This window comes from Peromyscus maniculatus, chromosome 10 (assembly GCF_049852395.1).
Source record: "Peromyscus maniculatus bairdii isolate BWxNUB_F1_BW_parent chromosome 10, HU_Pman_BW_mat_3.1, whole genome shotgun sequence".
Classification (NCBI taxonomy): domain Eukaryota; kingdom Metazoa; phylum Chordata; class Mammalia; order Rodentia; family Cricetidae; genus Peromyscus; species Peromyscus maniculatus.
In genome coordinates, this window is record NC_134861.1 from 81555768 (window position 1) to 81575738 (window position 19971).

The following is a 19971-nucleotide window of genomic DNA, read 5'->3' on the forward strand; positions in this document are numbered from 1 at the left end:
TTTCACCTTAGGACATTTATTTATAGAATAACTGTTGTTTGTTTCTTCTGTTATCCCCAAAGCTACGAAGATTAGAGAAGAGAAAATTAAACACAATGAAATGAGTCTAATCTTGAGCTTTAGCCTCAGGCATGCAGAAAGGTCAGCGATATGAGAGAGCTCAATTATGCAAACTGAACATGGCTAAAATGATTGATCCAAGAATAAGGCAGGAAAGGTCTGTCTGGTTCCATTGGTGATCAGAAGGGGGCGGGGAGAGGGGTGATGGAAGTGGAAACTGGCAGTGTTCCCATGAGATCATGAGAAAAAAATATGAAAATGTGTAAAGTAAGATCTTGAAAAAATACATGTCTTTGTATAGCTCTAGATTGAAACCCAGAGAACAAGATGAACTTTCAAAGAATATGGAATTTAAAAAATGTGTTAAACTTAGTCTTCTAAAATTACAAAGTAAAAATTGTAGGAAGGACATACCCAATGAAGCATTTAGCCCACTCCAATATTTTGTCAGTGGTGTTTTTAAAGAAACCATTTGTGCATCTTATAAAAAGATGAATTTTCATACTGACCAAGACACTGAATTGGCAACACTAGATGGTTTATACTGGGATCAAAACTCAAAGATGTCTGTAATTCAACCTCGGATGGCATTGAGTTATCCCATTTCCTGGGGCTACATTTGGCTAAAGCTAAGAATCAATCGTGGGTTCTAGAAATGAAACAAATATAAAAATATTCTGAAATTTAAGGTGAAGAAAGCAAGTAGACTAAGTAACTTCAGGCTTGGGGAGTAGTACAGCAGAAAATTGCTTTTTATGGTCTGGTCATTTGAAGCTAAAAAGTCACCAAGTTGTCAATCTGTGAAGAGGTGCAATTAAAAAAATTAATTTTAAAGGTCTCAAGAAAAAAATTTTTTTCCAGGCTGAGAGATGGGTTAGCACTTATTCTCATAGAGGACCTGGATATGGATCCCAGCACCTAAATGCTTGTTCACAGCCATTCATACCTCCAGTTCCAAGATCCAAAACCTTTTCTGACCCCCATAAGCACCATCACACATGTAGTGTACATAAATGTAGGCAAAATACTCACACACATAAAATAAATTAATTTAAATCAACTCAAAACCTCTCCAGTAAAAGAGTGAGAAGCGGGGTAGACAGGGAAGATGGAAATACTAGGCAATCAGTTAAAATCAAATAAGTAGACTTGCTGGGTAGTTTTATGTCAACTTATATACACTAAAGTCATCTGAGGGAAGGGAACCTCAATTTAGAAAATGCCCCCATAGGCCAGGTTGTAGGGAGACCTGTAGGGCATTTTCTTAGTTAATGATTGATGGGGGAGGACCCAGCCCATTAAGGGTGGTGTGATCCCTGAGCAGGTAGTCCTGGGTACTATAACAAAGCAGGCTGAGCAAACCATAAAGAGCAAGCCAGTAAGCAGTACCTCTCCATGGCCTCTGCAACAGCTCCTGCCTCCAGGTTGCTGCCCTGTTTGGGTTACTGTCCTTATGTCCTTCAACAATGAACAGTTATAAGAAAGTGCAAGCCAAATAAACCATTTCTTCCCAACTTGCTTTTGGTCACAGTGTTTCATAGCAGCAATAGAAACCCTAAGATGTAGATTCTAGGACTTGTCAGTCTGTACAAACAGGCCCGTTCCTTTATACACTGGTGTTAATGCAGGCTAAGTGATACTGAGACTTTCTTCCCTACTAAGGGACAGCAAAGACCTCACCCAAAACCTCTATGGTCATTATGGGGGAGCACAGTCTACAAGCAGGAGATAATGTGTCATGAGTCTCCTCCCACCATGATGACATCAGAGAACACAAAACTGAGTAGTTGTTAGTTTTCATCATTGTCAAAGTCGAATAAAACCACTATGTTGTGGTATCAGCAGTGGCTATAAGGGCATGGTAACAAGGTGTTCCAGAAAAAGTGATTGCAGAGAAGGCTTCACAGGGATGCTGAAATTCCATTTAAAAGCAGACACAACGGAGCACTCTCCTTGAGTGGGAACAAGGCAATGCCCACACTGCCCCTCTCCTGCCAGTGCGGCCTCGGCAGAAGCTACTAAGACTGAAAATTTAACAGCAGTTTTATGAAGTCAAGTATTTAGAATCCACTTGAAAGTGACTCATTCTGTGGTGAACCAGGAAATTCTCCCCTTGGACAAAAAAAGCAATATGCAAACACCAGCTCTGAGGTGATGGATGAGCAGCCCTTTTTAAAAGTCGCAATATCTCAGCGTATGAGATGAATGAAAACTAAAATAGATAGATAGATAGATAGATAGATAGATAGATAGATAGATAGATAAAAGAAACCTCAGCAAAGAATATCCAGATACAAATGAGAATAAAATGAAAACCCTAGAACTTAGTAATCCAATAACCAAAATTGAAAACACCATTCAGCGGATGAGCTTTGTGTAAGAAGGGCAGTGACTTGAATCGGAATCAAAAAACTCATCCAAGCAAGTAACAGAGCAGTGGAAGTAACAAGTCAAGTGGAAACAAATGAACAACAACTCATGGAACTCTGGGACTACAACCAGAAATGTCACATTAAAGTCCCAGAAGAAGGAGAGTGAAAAAGTGGAACTCAAAAAGGAATTCAGAGAAATCACAGCTGAAAATTAGCTCAGGCTAGCAAAGGACATAAACCTATGAATTCAGAAGAATCTGAGCAAACTCTGAGATGAATAAAGCCAAGGAAATCAATGCTAAGACATAGGGTGAAACCTCTATAAAGACAAAGGAAAATCCTTGAAGACAAGAGAGACATGTACAGGCAAATCTGGTGGCTATAGATTCTACTCATCTCTCGAGGGAGCCATGATGCAAGGGCCCAAAGAGAATTATCTGCCTCCTACTCTATATCTGGCAAAATTATGATGCAGAAATGATGAAGAAGTAAAGGGTCTGACAGACATAATAATAATAATAATAATAATAATAATAATAATAATAATAATAGTAACAACCTTGTCATCAATAGACCTGCATCTAAAGTATGGTTACAGGAAGTTCCTAAAACAGAAAAGGAATCTTAGAAAGGAAAGAGACATGAAAACCTTTGAGTCAACAGAGTTTTCTTCTTCACTTGAATACCTAGATTATGCTTAGCAATGAAGGAAAACATTTTATAACGTAGCTCTCCACAGAGAAGAAATTTAAATATTTGTACTTATTAATATTTAATAAAAAAAGAATGGTAGAGATTTAAAGGAAGGTATTTTTTCTATTCTTCACTCGAATGAATAAAATGTTAATAGCAGTGGACTTGGTAAGGTATATATCACATACATGTATCTACACAAACAAGTTAGAGTAACTACTGCATTTTTTGACAAAGAAATAGTCAAGAGTAGTATCAGATAAAACAAATGGAATTCCAAAATAAGTAATTGTGTGATTTTACTTAACATCCTGAAAAACAACAGGATTATAGAGATGGAGAAAAATAGCAATTGCGTGATGTTAGAGATGGAAGAGGAGGCCAAGAGTTTATTATCCAATGTAGATCTTCAGAGTAATGGAATAGACGCCATTTTGACCGCAATGGCAATTCCACAAATCTATCTTAGGTAGCAAAATACTGCATACCTAGATGCATAGTTTTGTGCCACTGTCCATTTCCCTGATTTTACACAATAATAACCCCTTGTAGCTTTATCATAGTTGTGTGAATGTAACTACTGAAGGAAATTGAGTAATGAGTACATTTGGGGAAAGAAGGCTCAGAGGATAAAAACATTTACCGCCAAGCCTGGCTCCCTGCATCCAATCCCTGAAGCATGCATATGGAAGGAAAGAACCCCATAGAGTCGTCCTCTGGCCTCCACATACACATTATGTTACATGCATGCCCACAAGCCATACGCACACAAAATAAAATAGCATGAAGCACAAGTTGTTTAAAAGAGGACATGTGACCTTCTTCCACGAAATCTATGTGGTGCCCTGGGAATCCGTATTTATTTCAAAGTGGAAGGTGTACAAATCATTGTACAGTATACTAATAGGCAAGTCCATACCTGGCATGCATCTTTCCCTCCTCTTAAGAAGCCAGCACACAGCATCCTAGGAGTGATGGCGCCATTGTATGCTTGAGGTTGATTGCAGGTTTGAGTGTCTATGTAGTCCACCTGCACTTGCCGGAGGTGAGTCTGGGTAAATCCTGAGAAAAGACAGTCATCTTTATAGATATGAGTATTTTATAGACCTGAAAAAAAAAACCTCTGCTCTAATTATTAGATAAGATGACAATATGCATGTGGGGAGGTGAGAGGGTGGGGAAGTGTTTAAGAACAGTAACATTTGAAGGAATTCTTTCTAACTAGTTTAAATAAAATTTTCAATGCCTAAGAAAGAGCTTCAAATTGTTGAAGAACCACAAGATGTTGTCTGGGGAGAACAGCTGTACAATTACTTAATCTTCACAATTAGGTATATCAACAAATCCTGATTTCTCACATGGCCAATTGTCTAGTAGGAAAATCAGTAGCAAAAGCCTAGTGTGGCATTACATGCCTGAAACCCCGGTGGGTTTAAGAGTGGGGAGGCAGAGATGGCTGGAATCTGGAGGTTTGCTGGCCACCCGTATAGTTGAAACAGCTAGCACTAGGTTCAGTAAGACATCCTGTCAAAAACACAAGTGACAGCTTATGCTGGCAAAGATGTGGAGCAAGAGAAATATTCCTGCATTGCTGATAGGAGTGCAAACTTGTACAGCCACCATGGAAACAATACAGTGGTTGATTCCTCAGAGAACTGGAAATCAATATATCTCAAGACCCAGCTATTGTGGAATATTAGTTTAAGATATGTTACACTTGTTTATGCTGTGGAACGTTTGTTTAATGATGCAAAGATGTGCTGCATTCTTTTATGTTGCATTTGTTTAATTTTGCAAAGCTGTGTTACTTTGCCTGCCTAAAACGTCTAATTGGTCTAATAAAGAGTTGAATGATCAATTAGCCAGGCAGGAGAGGGTTAGACAGGGCAGCCAGGCAGAGAGAATAAATAGGAGGAGAAATCTAGGCTCAAGAGCAGTGAGGAGTGAGAAAAGGAGGAGCAGAGGAAACTAGGGGCCAGCCACCCAGCCACCCAGCCAGCCACAGAATAAGAAGGAAAGAAAGATATATAGACTGAAAAAGGGTAAAAAGCCCAGAGGCAAAGTGTAGTTAAAGTAAAATGGGATAATTTAAGCTAGAAAAGCAGGCTAGAAACAGGCTAAGCTAAGGGTGGCATTCATAAGTAAGAATAAGTCTCTGTGTATTTATTTGGGAGCTAGGTGGTGGGCCCCCAAAGATTAAAAAAAGAAAGAAAACAACAACACAATAACTACACTCAGATATACCACTCATGGGACACTCCATGCTACCACAAGGACATTTGCTCAACTATGTTCATAGCAGTTTCATTCGTAATAGCTAGAACCTGGAAACAACCTAGATGTTTTTCAACTTAAGAATGGATAAAGGAAACTTGCACTTGGGAGACGGAGGTAGGTGGATCGCTACAAATTCAAGGCCAGCATGGTCTATAAAAAGAGTTCCAGGACAGCAAAGGCTACACAGAGAAACCCTGTCTCAAAAAACCAAAAACCAAAAGAAGAAGAAATGAAAATGTGGTACATTTACACAACAGAGTATTACTCAGTTGTTAAAAAACAATGTCATATGAAAATTGCAGGCAAATGGATGGAACTAAAAAAAAAATATTGTGCACCCTAATAAAGCTTATCTAAGGCTCAGAGGAAAAAGCCAGCCACTATATTAAACATAGAAGTCAGGCAATGGTAACACACACCTTTAATCCTAGCATTCTCGAGGCAGAGATCCATTGGAATCTCTGTGAATCCAAAGCCGCACTGGGAACAGAACCAGGCATGGTGGTACATGCCTTGAATTCCAACACTAGTTAATCATAAAGGTCTGGAGGTCTGTACAGAGAGACAGGAAGTGACAGAGCTGGGCAGAAAGAGGAAGTGATGTAACTGAGCGGAGAGAGGAAATGATATGGCAGGGACAGAAATGCATATGGGGGTGGGTATACAGGAAGTAGGTCTCTTTGGAGACTGAGGCATCAGGATGGTGAGGTTGGCTGTGGCTTGTCCCATCCTTTTGATCTCTCCGTTTTAAACCCCAATATCTGGCTCTGGATTTTTTATTTATAAGACTGTTTAGCAATTTGTGTTACCCGTAGTATGTACTCACTTATTAGTGGACATTAGCCATTACATAGAGGATAATCATGCTACAATCCACAGACCCAGAGGCTGAGTAACAAGAAGAGCTCAAGGCGGGGGAATTCAGGTGTGGATGGGAACAGGAAGGATCAGGTCAGAGGCAGGGGGCAGGAAGTGGAGAGAAAGAGTACTGGGAGGACATTTGGGGGCAATGTAGAAACCTAGTGCAGTGGAAACTCACTGTAATCTATGAGAGTGACCCTAGCAAAGACTCCTAGTAATTGGGGTTACAGAGCCTGAACCAGCCATCTTCTACAACCAGGCAAAACTTTCAGCAGTGAGACTGGGACATCAACCATCGACAAAACCTTCCATCTACAACGTGTCCTGCAAGATGTTCAGAGGTAATAGTGGTATAGAACTTGTGAGAGGGGCCAACCAATGACCGGTTTAGCTTGAGGCCCATGCCATGAGAGGAGCCCACACCTGACACTGCCTGAATGGCCAGGAACAAGAGACCGGACAACCCAGAGATCCAGGATAGAACTGAACATAACTGGTTAAAAAAAAAAAAAAAAAAAAAAAAAAAAAAAAAAAAAAAGTCAATGAAAAGATTCCTAACGATATTCTGCTATACTCATGGATCGGTGCCTAGCCCAATTTTCATCAATCAGGCATCATCCAGCAACTGATGGGAGCAGGTGCAGCAACCCGAAGCCAAGCACGAGGCAGAACTTGAGGAACCCTGTATGAGAGGGGAGGAAGGATCATAGGAGCCAGAGGAGTCGAGAACACAACCCACAGCATCAATTAAGCAGGGCTCAGAGGGGCTCACAGAGTCTGAAGTGACAATCAGGGAGCCTGCATGGATCTGAGCTAAGTCCTCTGCCTATATGTTATGGTTGCATAGCTTGGTATTCTTTTTTTTCCCCGAGACAGGGTTTCTCTGTGTAGCTTTGCACCTTTCCTGGAACTTACTCTGTAGCCCAGGCTGGCCTCAAACAGAGATCCGCCTGGCTCTGCCTCCCGAGTGCTGGGATTAAAGGCGTGCGCCATCACCGCCCGGCATAGCTGGGTATTCTTGTGAGACTCCCAACAGCAGGAGCAGGGCTGTCTCTGGTTCTGTTGCCTGCTCTTGGGACCTACTCCTCCTACTGTGTCACCTCAACCTTGATATGAGGGTTTGTGCCTAGTCTTTTTGTAATTTGTTATGCCATGTCCAGTTGCTCTCCCTGGGAAATCTGTTCCTTTGTTGAAGGGAAATGGAGGAGGAGGGATCTGGGGGAGAGGTGAGGCAGGTAGGGGGCTGAATGGGGTGGGGGGAGGGGAAACTTGTCAGGATGTAATGTACAAGAGAAGAATAAAAAAAGACATCCTGGCCGGGCGGTGGTGGCGCACGCCTTTAATCCCAGCACTCGGGAGGCAGAGCCAGGCGGATCTCTGTGAGTTCGAGGCCAGCCTGGTCTACCAAGTGAGTTTCAGGAAAAGGCGCAAAACTACACAGAGAAACCCTGTCTCAAAAAACCAAAAAAAAAAAGACATCCTGTATCTAAATAAATAATAAGGTGAATAAGGATGAGTAAAACATTCTGAAATCATCCTCTGGCCTAGACACACATTCACATCAGAGAACACACCAAGCACAAAACATGCAGCCTCCCCCCACACACACACACACACACATACATTCCCTACAGGTGCATACCCTCATTTAAAAAAAGAAATTCAGTTACCAACAGGCATATCTGCTCCTTCACATGACTTAGAACATCATTACAGTAACAGCAGCAATGCAATAAATAGAAACTGAAGGCGAGAAAGAATGTATGCATTGTCAAAGTGGCTTAAAGCCTGCCTTAGCCTGAATCCACATGATGAACAACCAACATACTTTGTCGTGTCATACGTTGTCTCATTTCTTTAAAATGCCTTGGGACTCCAAATTAGGTCATTGTGCCTTGATTTTCCCTCCAGATGCTCACCATCATTTTGCAATGCTCCGAATCCTGTCACAAACATCTTCTGCCCCGAATGGAATTCATGGTTTGCATCGGGGAGACAAACCTTGTGCACTGCATTTGTGCAGGGGACCGGCCTAGAAAGCTGTGCCAGAGCAATGTCATAGTCATGCGATGGGTAGCTGTATTTTTCATGAACAATTATCCTCCGGAGGCCTGTCTTCAGTTTTGGAGGTTGTATTGTTGACCCAAAGGAAGCAGTCCATCTGGATGGGTCCTTGTGCCTACCAAAAGAAAAATAATAGTAATAATAAATTCTAGCTTACCTTGGTATCAGTGTAATAATTTGTAAGTAATGGTTTTATCTGCAGGTATCAGCATAAATGTTTTTTTTTAAGTTATAGTTTATATCAGCAGAAATAAACTCTTTCCAATGAGAAAACTGGGCTCAGGGTTCAAGCCAGGGGGAAGCCGCAAGGGTGCTTTCCCGGAGTTACATGGCACACTGTGCACCATGGTGCCTGCTGCAGATCCAGGAGCCTTTTCTATAAGTGGTTACGAACAACACATGAAAAGAAAATTCTGCATAGATGAAAGTAAACCATTCTGCATGCCCCACATCCTCTGCCTGCAAGAATATATATTTTTCTGAAGTCCACAGAGGTCACGTATAATTTAAAATGCATTACTACTGTGGGTATTGTCAATATTTTGACAAGTCAACATTCCTTCTAACATGAAAAATCAACTATTCAGTTATAAAATTTGCTACTTCCAACTTCCTTCACACTTCCTCCTCTTTCTCCTTGGAATTTCCTCATAGGGATCAAAACTAGCATCTGATCAGCTTCAGTTCTTGTAAAGATACTTAGTTACCATCAGTTCTTCTCTTTGATAACAAGCTCAAAATTCAAACGTGACTTAAAGTGCATATTGTTCTTTGGCAAACTATCATAAATTTCTCAATGAGTAATTTCACCACAACAATGTACGTTGATGTCATTTTCATTCCCAGAGACCATAAAACTTCCTACTAAGTTATCTGAGATTCCCTCTGTGTTTTATGATAAACATACCATTTTTTGATTTGTGCCAAACTCACTTCTCTAAAAATGCATGACTTATTTCCTGAATATGCAATATAAAGCCTCATGCGCTTTTCTTCTGTCCTGTCCGCACAGTTCAGGACTTACGTTCGAAAGCAGTGAGCAGCACTCACGAGCCATGTGTTATTGATCAAAGCCGCTCCGCAGCGGTGGGACCCATCCCACTGCAGGCTACTCTGCCACGGCCATTCCCCCTCTTCTGCTTGTGTCCCTCCAACAATCCTGAGACTAGTCTGGGCTGTAGATTTATTCCGCCGCGTCCCACAACCTGCCAGGCAGACAGAAGACAGTAATTAGCAGTTCTTGAAGCATCCCAACTCTCTCTTACCACGTGGTCCAATAGATCAAACTTTTTCTCATGTTTTTATCGTTATATAAATAATAACATTTTATTTAGTCAACTCCTATTCATCTTGTGAGGTTTAAATTGGGCATTATTTGTCTTTGGGTGACCTCTCTATCAATGTCTCTGCTCCCGAACTAAATTAATTGTGACGTCTTTCATGCTTCCTTACTGACAATACTAATTAATGATATCATTCCATATGTGTGTGCAAGTGGTTTTGTTGTTATCATTATTTTTTGTTGTTATTATTATATTTGCTGCTGCTGTTGTTGTTGTTATTCCTCCTCATTGCTTACAATGGAGTTTTCCAAAGCCTGGGTACCACTGCTGCTTAGGGTCATAAGAGTTTTAGTTATGAGTGACTGTCCTGATTGAGACAAACTAGATGTCAGTAACAGTCCCTCACACAATTGTGATGAAAAGGCCAAAGTAGGGCATGATATTTTGTGCAACAGCAAAGCCCTGGGGTTAAAACTGCTGTTTTAGAATTGTGTGATCATGAATCAAGCATCTGGCAATATCAGAGTGTAAGCTGCTTTGGGCAGGTATATGTTGCCCATTTTGCATCGCTTTTGGCTCACACAGAACCAGCACATCCTAGGTTCCTACTTATTATTGATGGCAAGAATATATGTCGTTGGTTCTAGGCTGAGTGAGCTTTATAAACAAATCAACATTCCAAGCTCCTATCTTAATTTTTAATTACACTTATTTACTTAGTGTGTAAGTATGTGTGTATCTACTACTGTGAGTGCAGGCCAGAGGACAGCCTTCAGTATTTGGTCCCCTGCTTCCCAGTATTTGGTCCCAGGGATTGAATTCATGTTGTGCGGCTTAGCAGAAAGTGCCCTTACCTGCCGAGCCATCTCACCTTCCCTCCTTCCATTTAAAAAAAAAGATAAATAATGTCCTCTTACCAATTGTGTAACTACTAAATATATTTTTGAGCCACAGTGAGTGGTCTGCTATGAGAGAGTGAAGAACTAGGTCTAGAGTCAAGACCTTTAAAATTTCATCATATTTAATTTCATCTAATAAACCACAAGTCCATAATTACCTACAATTTCTATTGTAATCAAACAATATCAAGATGATTTTATTTAGAGTAGTTTGACATTAAGATGAAAAATAACAGCATGTGGCTCAGAGTTATATACTGAAAAACTATGAATATAGCCACATGCAAAGAGAGTATTTTTGCTTCTTCCTTAACAGTTGCCCAACTCACTTCGGTTCCCATGGACACATGGACATCCAATTTGAAGTTCTCCCAAGTTTGCTATTCCTTAGCGGATCTCAGACACAAAACGAAGTGCCATAAGCTATGTACAAATCATTCAAACTCTATTCTATCTCCGCAGTATCAACACAAAGCCCATGTAAATGTTCTAGAGTGTTAACCTTTCTGCAATCAGGTAATGCAATCTTAATGAATAAATTCAACTTACAATGGTTGAGATAGTTGTCTGTTTCTGTCTTGTTGATTTCTGAAATACACACAAATGATGAATAGGATGCAGTGAGCATAAGAGAATTTCACTAAGTTTTCAGCACTAGACAGTTGATAAATTTTTAAAACAGTATCTTTGGGCTATAAGGAAAGAAATATCGTTAGGTTGTCACAGACATGCTTTTTTTTTTTTTTTTACCATTTCGAAGAGGAGAGGAGGCATGAGCAATGAGCCTGGAACTCTGGTGTGAAAAAGAAGCAATAAATAACCTGTTTATAATGTAGATTACTGTTGCATTTCTCAATAATACTGATTCACAAGTTTTGTGTTGAAACCTAAGAATGTGAGTTTTATACCAGAAAAATAAGAGTCTGGGAGTCCATGGCCTCTTTTTGATAAATATTAAATTAAACTATAACATTGATTCCTTAAATGCAACCATAGTTTTACTAAACATAATTTTGGAATATTTTACTATGTATATAGCATAGTTCCACATGTGCAACACAGTCCTCAATTCCATGATCAAAATTAAAAAATAATGCTCCTCCTCTCTAAATTTTCTTTCTGCTAGTGTTTTAGATATAAGACTGTCCACACCTTCCCACTCAACTCAGCCAGATTTTTACCTCAAATGACACTCAGCAGTCAGGACCTAATCATAGGAAAACACTTGCTTAAATAAGGGTACAGAATAGCCTAAGTGTTCATATTTTCTGACATAATAGTTTTCCAGTGACCAACTGTTCTCTTTGAACACATATGGCAGGACAGGTGTTCTAGATGCAAAAATCATATCAATCTATTAATTTTACTTCTCATGTTTAATAATTTTGACATACTGAGGTTTGTATTACAAACATTCTTTTTTATTTATTTTCATTTCATGTGCATTCATGTTTTGCCTGTGTGTATGTCTCTGAGAATGTGTCAGATTCCCTGAAACTGGAATTATAGGCAGTTATGAGCTGCCATGTGTTTGCTGGGAATTGAACTCAGGTCCTCCAAAAGAGCAGGCAATATTCTTAACCACTGAGCCCTGACATTGTTCTTTTTCACCTTCTCCATCATGCCTTGTAGGCAAACAGAAGATGCAAGGAAGGCTGGTTATTGAGTTTCAGCTGCTATTCAGCTGCCTAATAGTCTGTTTCATATACTCGATTCTCTACCTCGAATTCTTTCTAAAAGTTCAGATTTTAGCTGTTCCCATACTGAGAATAGCTTTGTGCTTATTTTCAAGTCGCTCTGTTACTACCCTGAAATTCTTAATAATTTTATCTTGTGATGTGTGTTTTGAAAAGGAAGTCCAGTGTGATATTCAAACACAGTATGGCCAGAGGAGGCCTATGGAATTTGTGTGTCTGTGATGGCTCACCATGCCACTTGCATATATCAGTCATGATGCTCTGTGAAGTAGAATCCTGGTGAACACACAACATGTAGAAACATAGCGAGACTCAAAACAAGAACAAGACAAGTGTGTTAAACTCAAGACCAAGCATGGAGGGAGCACTGGCAATAAAGAAGGACATGTTTGTGTTTGAACTAGAAATTTGTAGAACCCAGGAAGAAAGCAATGGCATTCTAATAAGCACAAATGAATATGACACCCTACATAGTTTTTTTTGCTCACAATTTTGCGTATATTAGCTAACTGTTTTAGCTGAAAATAAACATACTGAAATCTATAGACCTTTTTCTACCTAGTATTTCCTTTCTCATCAATAAGCCAAAGGCAGAAAGCTTTGAAAGGATGTGTTATATTAAGAAGGGAACTAGAAATAGTCAGCTTAGCTTTGTGTACTGTTCTCACTGTGTTGCAATGAAAATGAGATACAGTTGTCCTTTTGCATCTATAGAGGACTTGTGTAAGGACATTCCCAAAGATGTCAAAACACCAACCATGCTCTGAAATGGTTCAGTACTTGCATTTAACATATATACATCTTTCTATATGCTTTAAATCTCTCTGGACTACTTAGAGTACCTGACAATATAAATACCATGCAGATAGGATACTTACATTCTTAAGGAATAACAAAAAAACGTGTGTATTCAGTAAGAATTTTTTTCTAAATATTTTTGGTTCTACAAAAATAATGTGACTTTCTGACTCCATGGAAATAGAGCCCATGGACCAAGAGGACAACTGTACTTGCAGGAACTACAAAATATTATTGCATCATCCTCTGTGGTTCCAGAAAAGAATAAACAAACAAAAATACCACCTCAGCCTATTCGATTACAGTTGTAAAATGCACAGAAATGAGTATATGTGAATTACAGTTGTTCACTGGAAATAATCTTAAGAAAGTAGATGTGAGAAAGAGTATAAAAGCTTTCCTCATGTCATACTCTCAGAACGTATGATGGAAGCAACAAGTAGAAGAAGACCATTCAAAGCCACTTTTTCCATGTTCAATTAGATTCTGTATCCAACATACAAGGCACAATAAAGACACTTCTTGGGAGATGATGAAAGCCTGCATGGGAAGGTTTAGAACACTTTCAAGAGCAAAAATGGTTCATTAACACCATTTAGTCCAAATGTCAAGACCTCAGCAATTAAAGGACAAAAGAATTTTTAACAAAATGCCTAAAGCTATTTTAGAGTTATATGAGAGAAATAAGCAAAATAGACCAACCTACTTTTAATTTCAACTGATTCAGGATCGACAGTGGGGGGTCCTGGAACATATTTCAGCTTTTCATGCAGAACATGTTCAACAATTTGATGCACAGCTTCAGGATCCTCAGTCAAGCGAATTCGAAAAATCAGTAGCATGTGAGCCGACACTCCATCGTATTCTTTACTATTGTCCCAAAAATATAAAGAAGGAAAGGAGAGAGAGAGAGAGAGAGAGAGAGAGAGAGAGAGAGAGAGAGAGAGAGAATGAAAGAATTGACAGAGGGAGGAAGTTTGTGAGCAGAATTATTATGCATGGTTCTTTGGTTTTCTTTTTTACATCACACTTTATTTTCTTAAAACTTAAACATTATTAGGGGCTGGGGAGATGGCTCAGAGGTTAAGAGCACTGGCTGCTCTTCCAGAGGTCCTGAGTTCAATTCCCAGCAACCACATGGTGGCTCACAACCATCTATAATGAGATCTAGCGCCCTCTTCTGGCCTGCAGTGCAGGCATGTGTGCTGGCAGAACACTCTATACTGAATAAATGAATGAATGAATAAATAAATAAATAAATAAATAAATAAATAAATAAATAAATAAATAAATAAATAAAAATCTTTTTTAAAAACTTAAACATTATTGACCTCAGCTTCCGGTCTGTCATCAAATCAGACTCACCTTCTCAGCTCCCATGGTCTGCTAGTGTCTTAACGCTATGGTTCTCTAAGTGTTCATGCTTCCCCTAAACTTGTGCTTTTTATGTTACAGCACCAAAGGAAGGAAAAATGAGCAATAGCAGGATCACTAAGATGAAGTCAGCTAGCTGCAAAGTGACTTGGGAAATAAAACTGGTAGTGCTTCGTTATTTTATAAACGAAAGGGTCTGGGTGAAAGAGGCTTGTGTGGCAACTTCAGGTTTCTCAGTGGTGTGATTAAATTCTTGAGTTAGGGAATTCACCATGCAACCTTTTGCCAGGGGCGCAAGAACAGACAAACAGTTACAGAAATCAGGAAAACCATTCAGACTGGACATAAAAATCAGATTCCAGTAACATAAGATGCCATGTGGATGATGTACCCCTTAAGAGAATGGAGATTTAAGAAGTAGAGAGATAGTCCAAAAGGATGCTCTCTCAGGTATAGATTTCAGGAGAAAGTCTTCAAAACAATACCTCAGAGGTGTCAATTAAGTCACAGGCTGGGAATTAATTCAGAATGGTATCATTTGAATAATACTATAAACAGTTCTTACCCTATTTTTGAAAAATGTAAACAATGTGTGTTAGAATAAGTTCTTTAAAATCAGTAGGTAGCATTTTACTTAAAAATGTTGTCCTTGAAAGGTAATTACACACTTGTAATCCAAAGACTGAGGCAAGATTAAGATTAAGAGTTCAAGGCAAACCTGGACTATATAACAAGACCTTGTCCCCAACACAAAACAACAACAGTAGAAAACTATGTTCTGATCTTGCCTATTCAGCAATAATTGATAAGAGTTCTGAAATCCTTTTAAGTAAATATTTGGAACATAAAAATATAGAATAGGCTGCCCCCGACGACTTCCCTTCTGGACCAGAGGTGAGTGCCTGGGTCCAGCCCGGACCCCATCCCTGGCCACCAACCACTCCTGAGAGGCCTGCCCAACTTGGCACCAGGTTCTGGCCACCGGGCAGCTCCCCTTCTAGCCCCACCGGGAGGGATCCCCATTTCCAAGCCCCCGGCAGCCCCTGCAGTCTCCGCGCCCTGCCCCCACGCCCATCTGCCCAAGACCCCACCCACTTCCTGAGACTTAGAGACCGGCCCCCAGCTCCCAGCCTGCCCCCGAAGACTTCCCTTCTGGACCAGAGGTGAGTACCCGGGTCCAACCCGGACCCCATCCCTGGCCACCAGCCACCCCGGGAGGACCTGCCCAGCTTGGCGCCGGGTTCTGGCCACCAGGCAGCTCCCCTTCTAGCCCCACCGGGAGGGATCCCCATTTCCAAGCCCCTGGCAGCCCCTGCAGTCTCCGCGCCCTGCCCCCACGCCCATCTGCCCAAGACCCCACCCACTTCCTGAGACTTAGAGACCGGCCCCAAGCTCCCAGCCTGCCCCCGACAACTTCCCTTCTGGACCAGAGGTGAGTGCCTGGGTCCAGTCCGGACCCCATCCCTGGCCACCAGCCACCCCGGGAGGACCTGCCCAGCTTGGCGCCGGGTTCTGGCCACCGGGCAGCTCCCCTTCTAGCCCCACCGGGAGGGGTCCCCATTTCCAAGCCCCCGGCAGCCCCTGCAGTCTCCGCGCCCTGCCCCCACGCCCATCTGCCCAAGACCCCACCCACTTCCTGAGACTTAGAGACCGGCCCCCAGCTCCCAGCCTGCCCCCGACGACTTCCCTTCTGGACCAGAGGTGAGTGCCTGGGTCCAGCCAGGACCCCATCCCTGGCCACCAGCCACTCCTGAGAGGCCTGCCCAACTTGGCACCAGGTTCTGGCCACCGGGCAGCTCCCCTTCTAGCCCCACCGGGAGGGATCCCCATTTCCAAGCCCCCGGCAGCCCCTGCAGTCTCCGCGCCCTGCCCCCACGCCCATCTGCCCAAGGCCCCACCCACTTCCTGAGACTTAGAGACCGGCCCCCAGCTCCCAGCCTGTCCCCGACTGCCATTCTGGACCAGAGCTTGCCCCTGACTTCCCTTCTGGACCAAAGAGTTGGACAAGAGAACTCCCTTTTGGACAAGAGAGAGAGTCTTCCTGAGTCTGTCAGATCTTTGTGAAACAAGTCCACTGATAAGACCAAGAAGGAATCACAAGGAGATGGGCAGACGTCAAAGCAGAAGTACATACAGCAAAATGAAGAGCAATACAGCATCACCAGAACCTAGCTCGCCTCCAACATCTAGACCTGAACACCAAAAATTGGAAGAAGCAGAAGAAAGTAGCCTTATGAGTAACTTCATGAAGAAGGTAGAGGCTTGTGTAGAGGAAAAGACAAGAAAATTGGAAGAACGCTGTAAACAACTAGAGGAAAGGGCAAACAAATTAGAAGAAAACAATAAAGCCCTCCAAGAAAACAATAAAGTCCTGGAAGAAAACATTAAAATCCTGGAAGAAAACAATAAAGCACTGAAAGAAAATCATGAAAAAGCAATGAAACAAACAAAGGAAACAGTCCAAGATCTGAAAAGGGAAATTGAAAAAAATGAAAAAGACACAAACAGAGGGAATGCTGGAAATAGAAAACTTGAGTAAAAGATCAGGAACTTCGGATGCAAGTATAACCAACAGAATGCAAGAGATGGAAGAGAGGATTTCTGGCATTGAAGATACAGTAGAAGAAATAGTTCCATCAGTCGAAGGAAACACTAAAGCCAACAAAGTCATGAACCAAAATGTCCAAGAAATCTGGGACACCATAAAAAGACCAAACTTACGAATTATAGGGATAGAAGAAGGTGAAGAATACCAACTCAAAGGCACAGAAAATATATTCAACAAAATTATAGAAGAAAACTTTCCCAACTTAAAGAAGGAAATGCCTATGAAGATACAAGAAGCCTATAGAACACCAAACAGACTAGACCCCCAAAAAAAGTCCCCTCGACACATAATAATTAAACAACTAAATGTACAGAATAAAGAAAGAATATTAAGAACAGCCAAGGAAAAAGGCCAAGTGACCTATAAAGGTAAACCCATCAGAATAACACCCGATTTCTCAATGGAGACTTTGAAAGCCAGAAGGACCTGGACAGATGTAATGCAGACACTAAGAGACCATGGATGTCAGCCCAGACTAATATACCCAGCAAAACTTTCAATCATCATAGACGGAAGGAACAAGACATTCGAAGACAAAGCCAGATTTAAACAATACCTATCCACAAACCCAGCCCTACAGAAAGCACTAGAAGGAAAATTCCAACCGAGGGAAGTCAGATACACACTTGAAAACACAGGCAATAGATAAAGCCACAACAGTAAACCCCAAAGAAGAGAAGTACACACACACTACCACCAAAAATAACAGAGATGAAGAATCACTGGTTATTAATATCCCTTAATATCAACGGACTTAATTCACCTATAAAAAGACATAGACTTACAGAATGGATACGAAAGCAGGACCCATCCTTCTGCTGCATACAAGAAACACATCTCAAATTCAAAGATAGACACTACCTAAGAATAAAAGGCTGGGAAAAGACTTTTCAATCAAATGGTCTTAAGAAACAAGCAGGGGTAGCCATCCTGATATCCAACAAAATAGACTTCAAACTAAAATCAATCAAAAGAGATCAAGAAGGACATTACATCCTCGTCACAGGAAAGATCGACCAAGATGAAGTTTCAATTCTGAACATATATGCCCCAAACACAAGGGCACCCACATATGTAAAAGAAACATTACTAAAGCTTAAACCACATATAAAACCCCACACATTAATAGTGGGAGATCTCAACACCCCACTTTCACCACTGGACAGATCTCCCAAATCGAAACTTAACAGAGAAATAAAGGACTTAACCGATGTCATGACCCAATTGGACCTAATAGATATCTACAGAACATTCCATCCTAACAAGAAAGAATATACTTTCTTCTCAGCACCCCATGGAACTTTCTCTAAAATCGACCACATACTTGGCCACAAAGCAAATCTCAACAGATACAAAACAATCAGAATAACCTCCTGTGTTCTATCAGATCACCATGGTTTAAAGCTAGATTTCAACAACAACAAAAACTACAGAAAACCTACAACCTCATGGAAACTGAATAATGCTCAACTGAATCACCAATGGGTTAAGGAAGAAATAAAGAAAGAAATTAAAGACTTCCTAGAGATCAATGAAAATGAAGACACCACATACCCAAACTTATGGGACACTATGAAAGCAGTGCTAAGAGGGAAATTCATAGCACTAAATGCCCACATAAAGAAGTTGGAGAAATCGCACACTAGTGAATTAACAGCACATCTGAAAGCTCTAGAACAAGAAGAAGCAAAGTCTCCCAGGAAGAATAGACGCCAGGAAATTATCAAAGTGAGAGGTGAAATTAATAAATTAGAAACTAAGAGAATAATACAAAAAATTAATGAAACAAAGAGTTGGTTCTTTGAGAAAATCAACAAGATAGACAAGCCCTTATCCAAACTAACCAAAAGACAGAGCGAGAGAATCCAAATCAACAAAATCAGAAATGAAAAGGGGGACATAACAACAGACATTGAGGAAATCCAGAGAATTATAAGGTCATATTTCAAAAACCTCTACTCCACAAAACTGGAAAACCTAAAAGAAATGGACATTTTTCTGGATAGATACCACATACCTAAGTTTAATCAAGACCAGATAAACTATTTAAATAGTCCAATAACCCCTAAGGAAATAGAAACAGTCATTAAAGGTCTCCCAACCAAAAAAAGCCCAGGACCAGATGGTTTCAGCGCAGAATTCTACCAGATCTTCAAAGAAGAGTTAATACCAATACTCTCTAAATTGTTCCACATAATAGAAACAGAAGGAACATTACCAAACTCCTTCTATGAGGCTACAATTACCCTGATTCCTAAACCAAACAAGGATGCAACAAAGAAAGAGAACTACAGACCGATCTCCCTCATGAACATTGATGCAAAAATACTCAATAAAATACTGGCAAACAGACTCCAAGAACACATCAGAACAATTATCCACCATGATCAAGTAGGCTTCATCCCAGGGATGCAAGGGTGGTTCAACATACGAAAGTCCATTAATGTAATACACCATATAAACAAACTCAAAGAAAAAAACCACATGATCATCTCACTAGATGCAGAAAAGGCATTTGACAAAATCCAACACCCCTTCATGATAAAAGTCTTGGAGCGATCAGGAATACAGGGAACATACCTAAACATAATAAAGGCAATATATAGCAAACCAACAGCCAACATCAAATTAAATGGAGAGAAACTCAAAGCAATTCCACTAAAATCAGGAACGAGACAAGGCTGTCCACTCTCCCCATACTTATTCAATATAGTACTTGAAGTTCTAGCCAGAGCAATAAGACAACATAAGGAGATTAAGGGGATTCAAATTGGAAAGGAAGAAGTCAAGCTTTCCCTATTTGCAGACGACATGATAGTATACTTGAGTGACCCCAAAGATTCCACCCAGGAATTGATAAAGCTTATAAACACCTTCAGCAACATAGCAGGATACAAAATCAACTCAAAAAAATCAGTAGCCCTCCTATATACAATGGACAAAGAAGCTGAGAAGGCAATTAGAGATACATCACCCTTTACAATA

The 19971-nt window shown here is 40.7% G+C and overlaps 1 protein-coding gene across 3 annotated transcripts in view; it reads right to left on the reverse strand.

The window, feature by feature from the left end:
* Positions 1-19971, reverse strand: part of LOC102905497 (transmembrane serine protease 11E) — a 54574-nt gene that overhangs the window by 5248 nt on the left and 29355 nt on the right. For all 3 annotated transcript variants that reach the window (XM_076546528.1, XM_076546529.1, XM_076546526.1), the window contains exons 5-9: positions 13711-13874; positions 11059-11097; positions 9352-9532; positions 8183-8442; positions 4045-4187 (exon numbers count right to left, since the gene is read on the reverse strand). In XM_076546528.1, coding sequence (XP_076402643.1) covers positions 4045-4187; positions 8183-8442; positions 9352-9532; positions 11059-11097; positions 13711-13874 — 787 coding nt within the window. The remainder of the gene's footprint in view (positions 1-4044; positions 4188-8182; positions 8443-9351; positions 9533-11058; positions 11098-13710; positions 13875-19971) is intronic.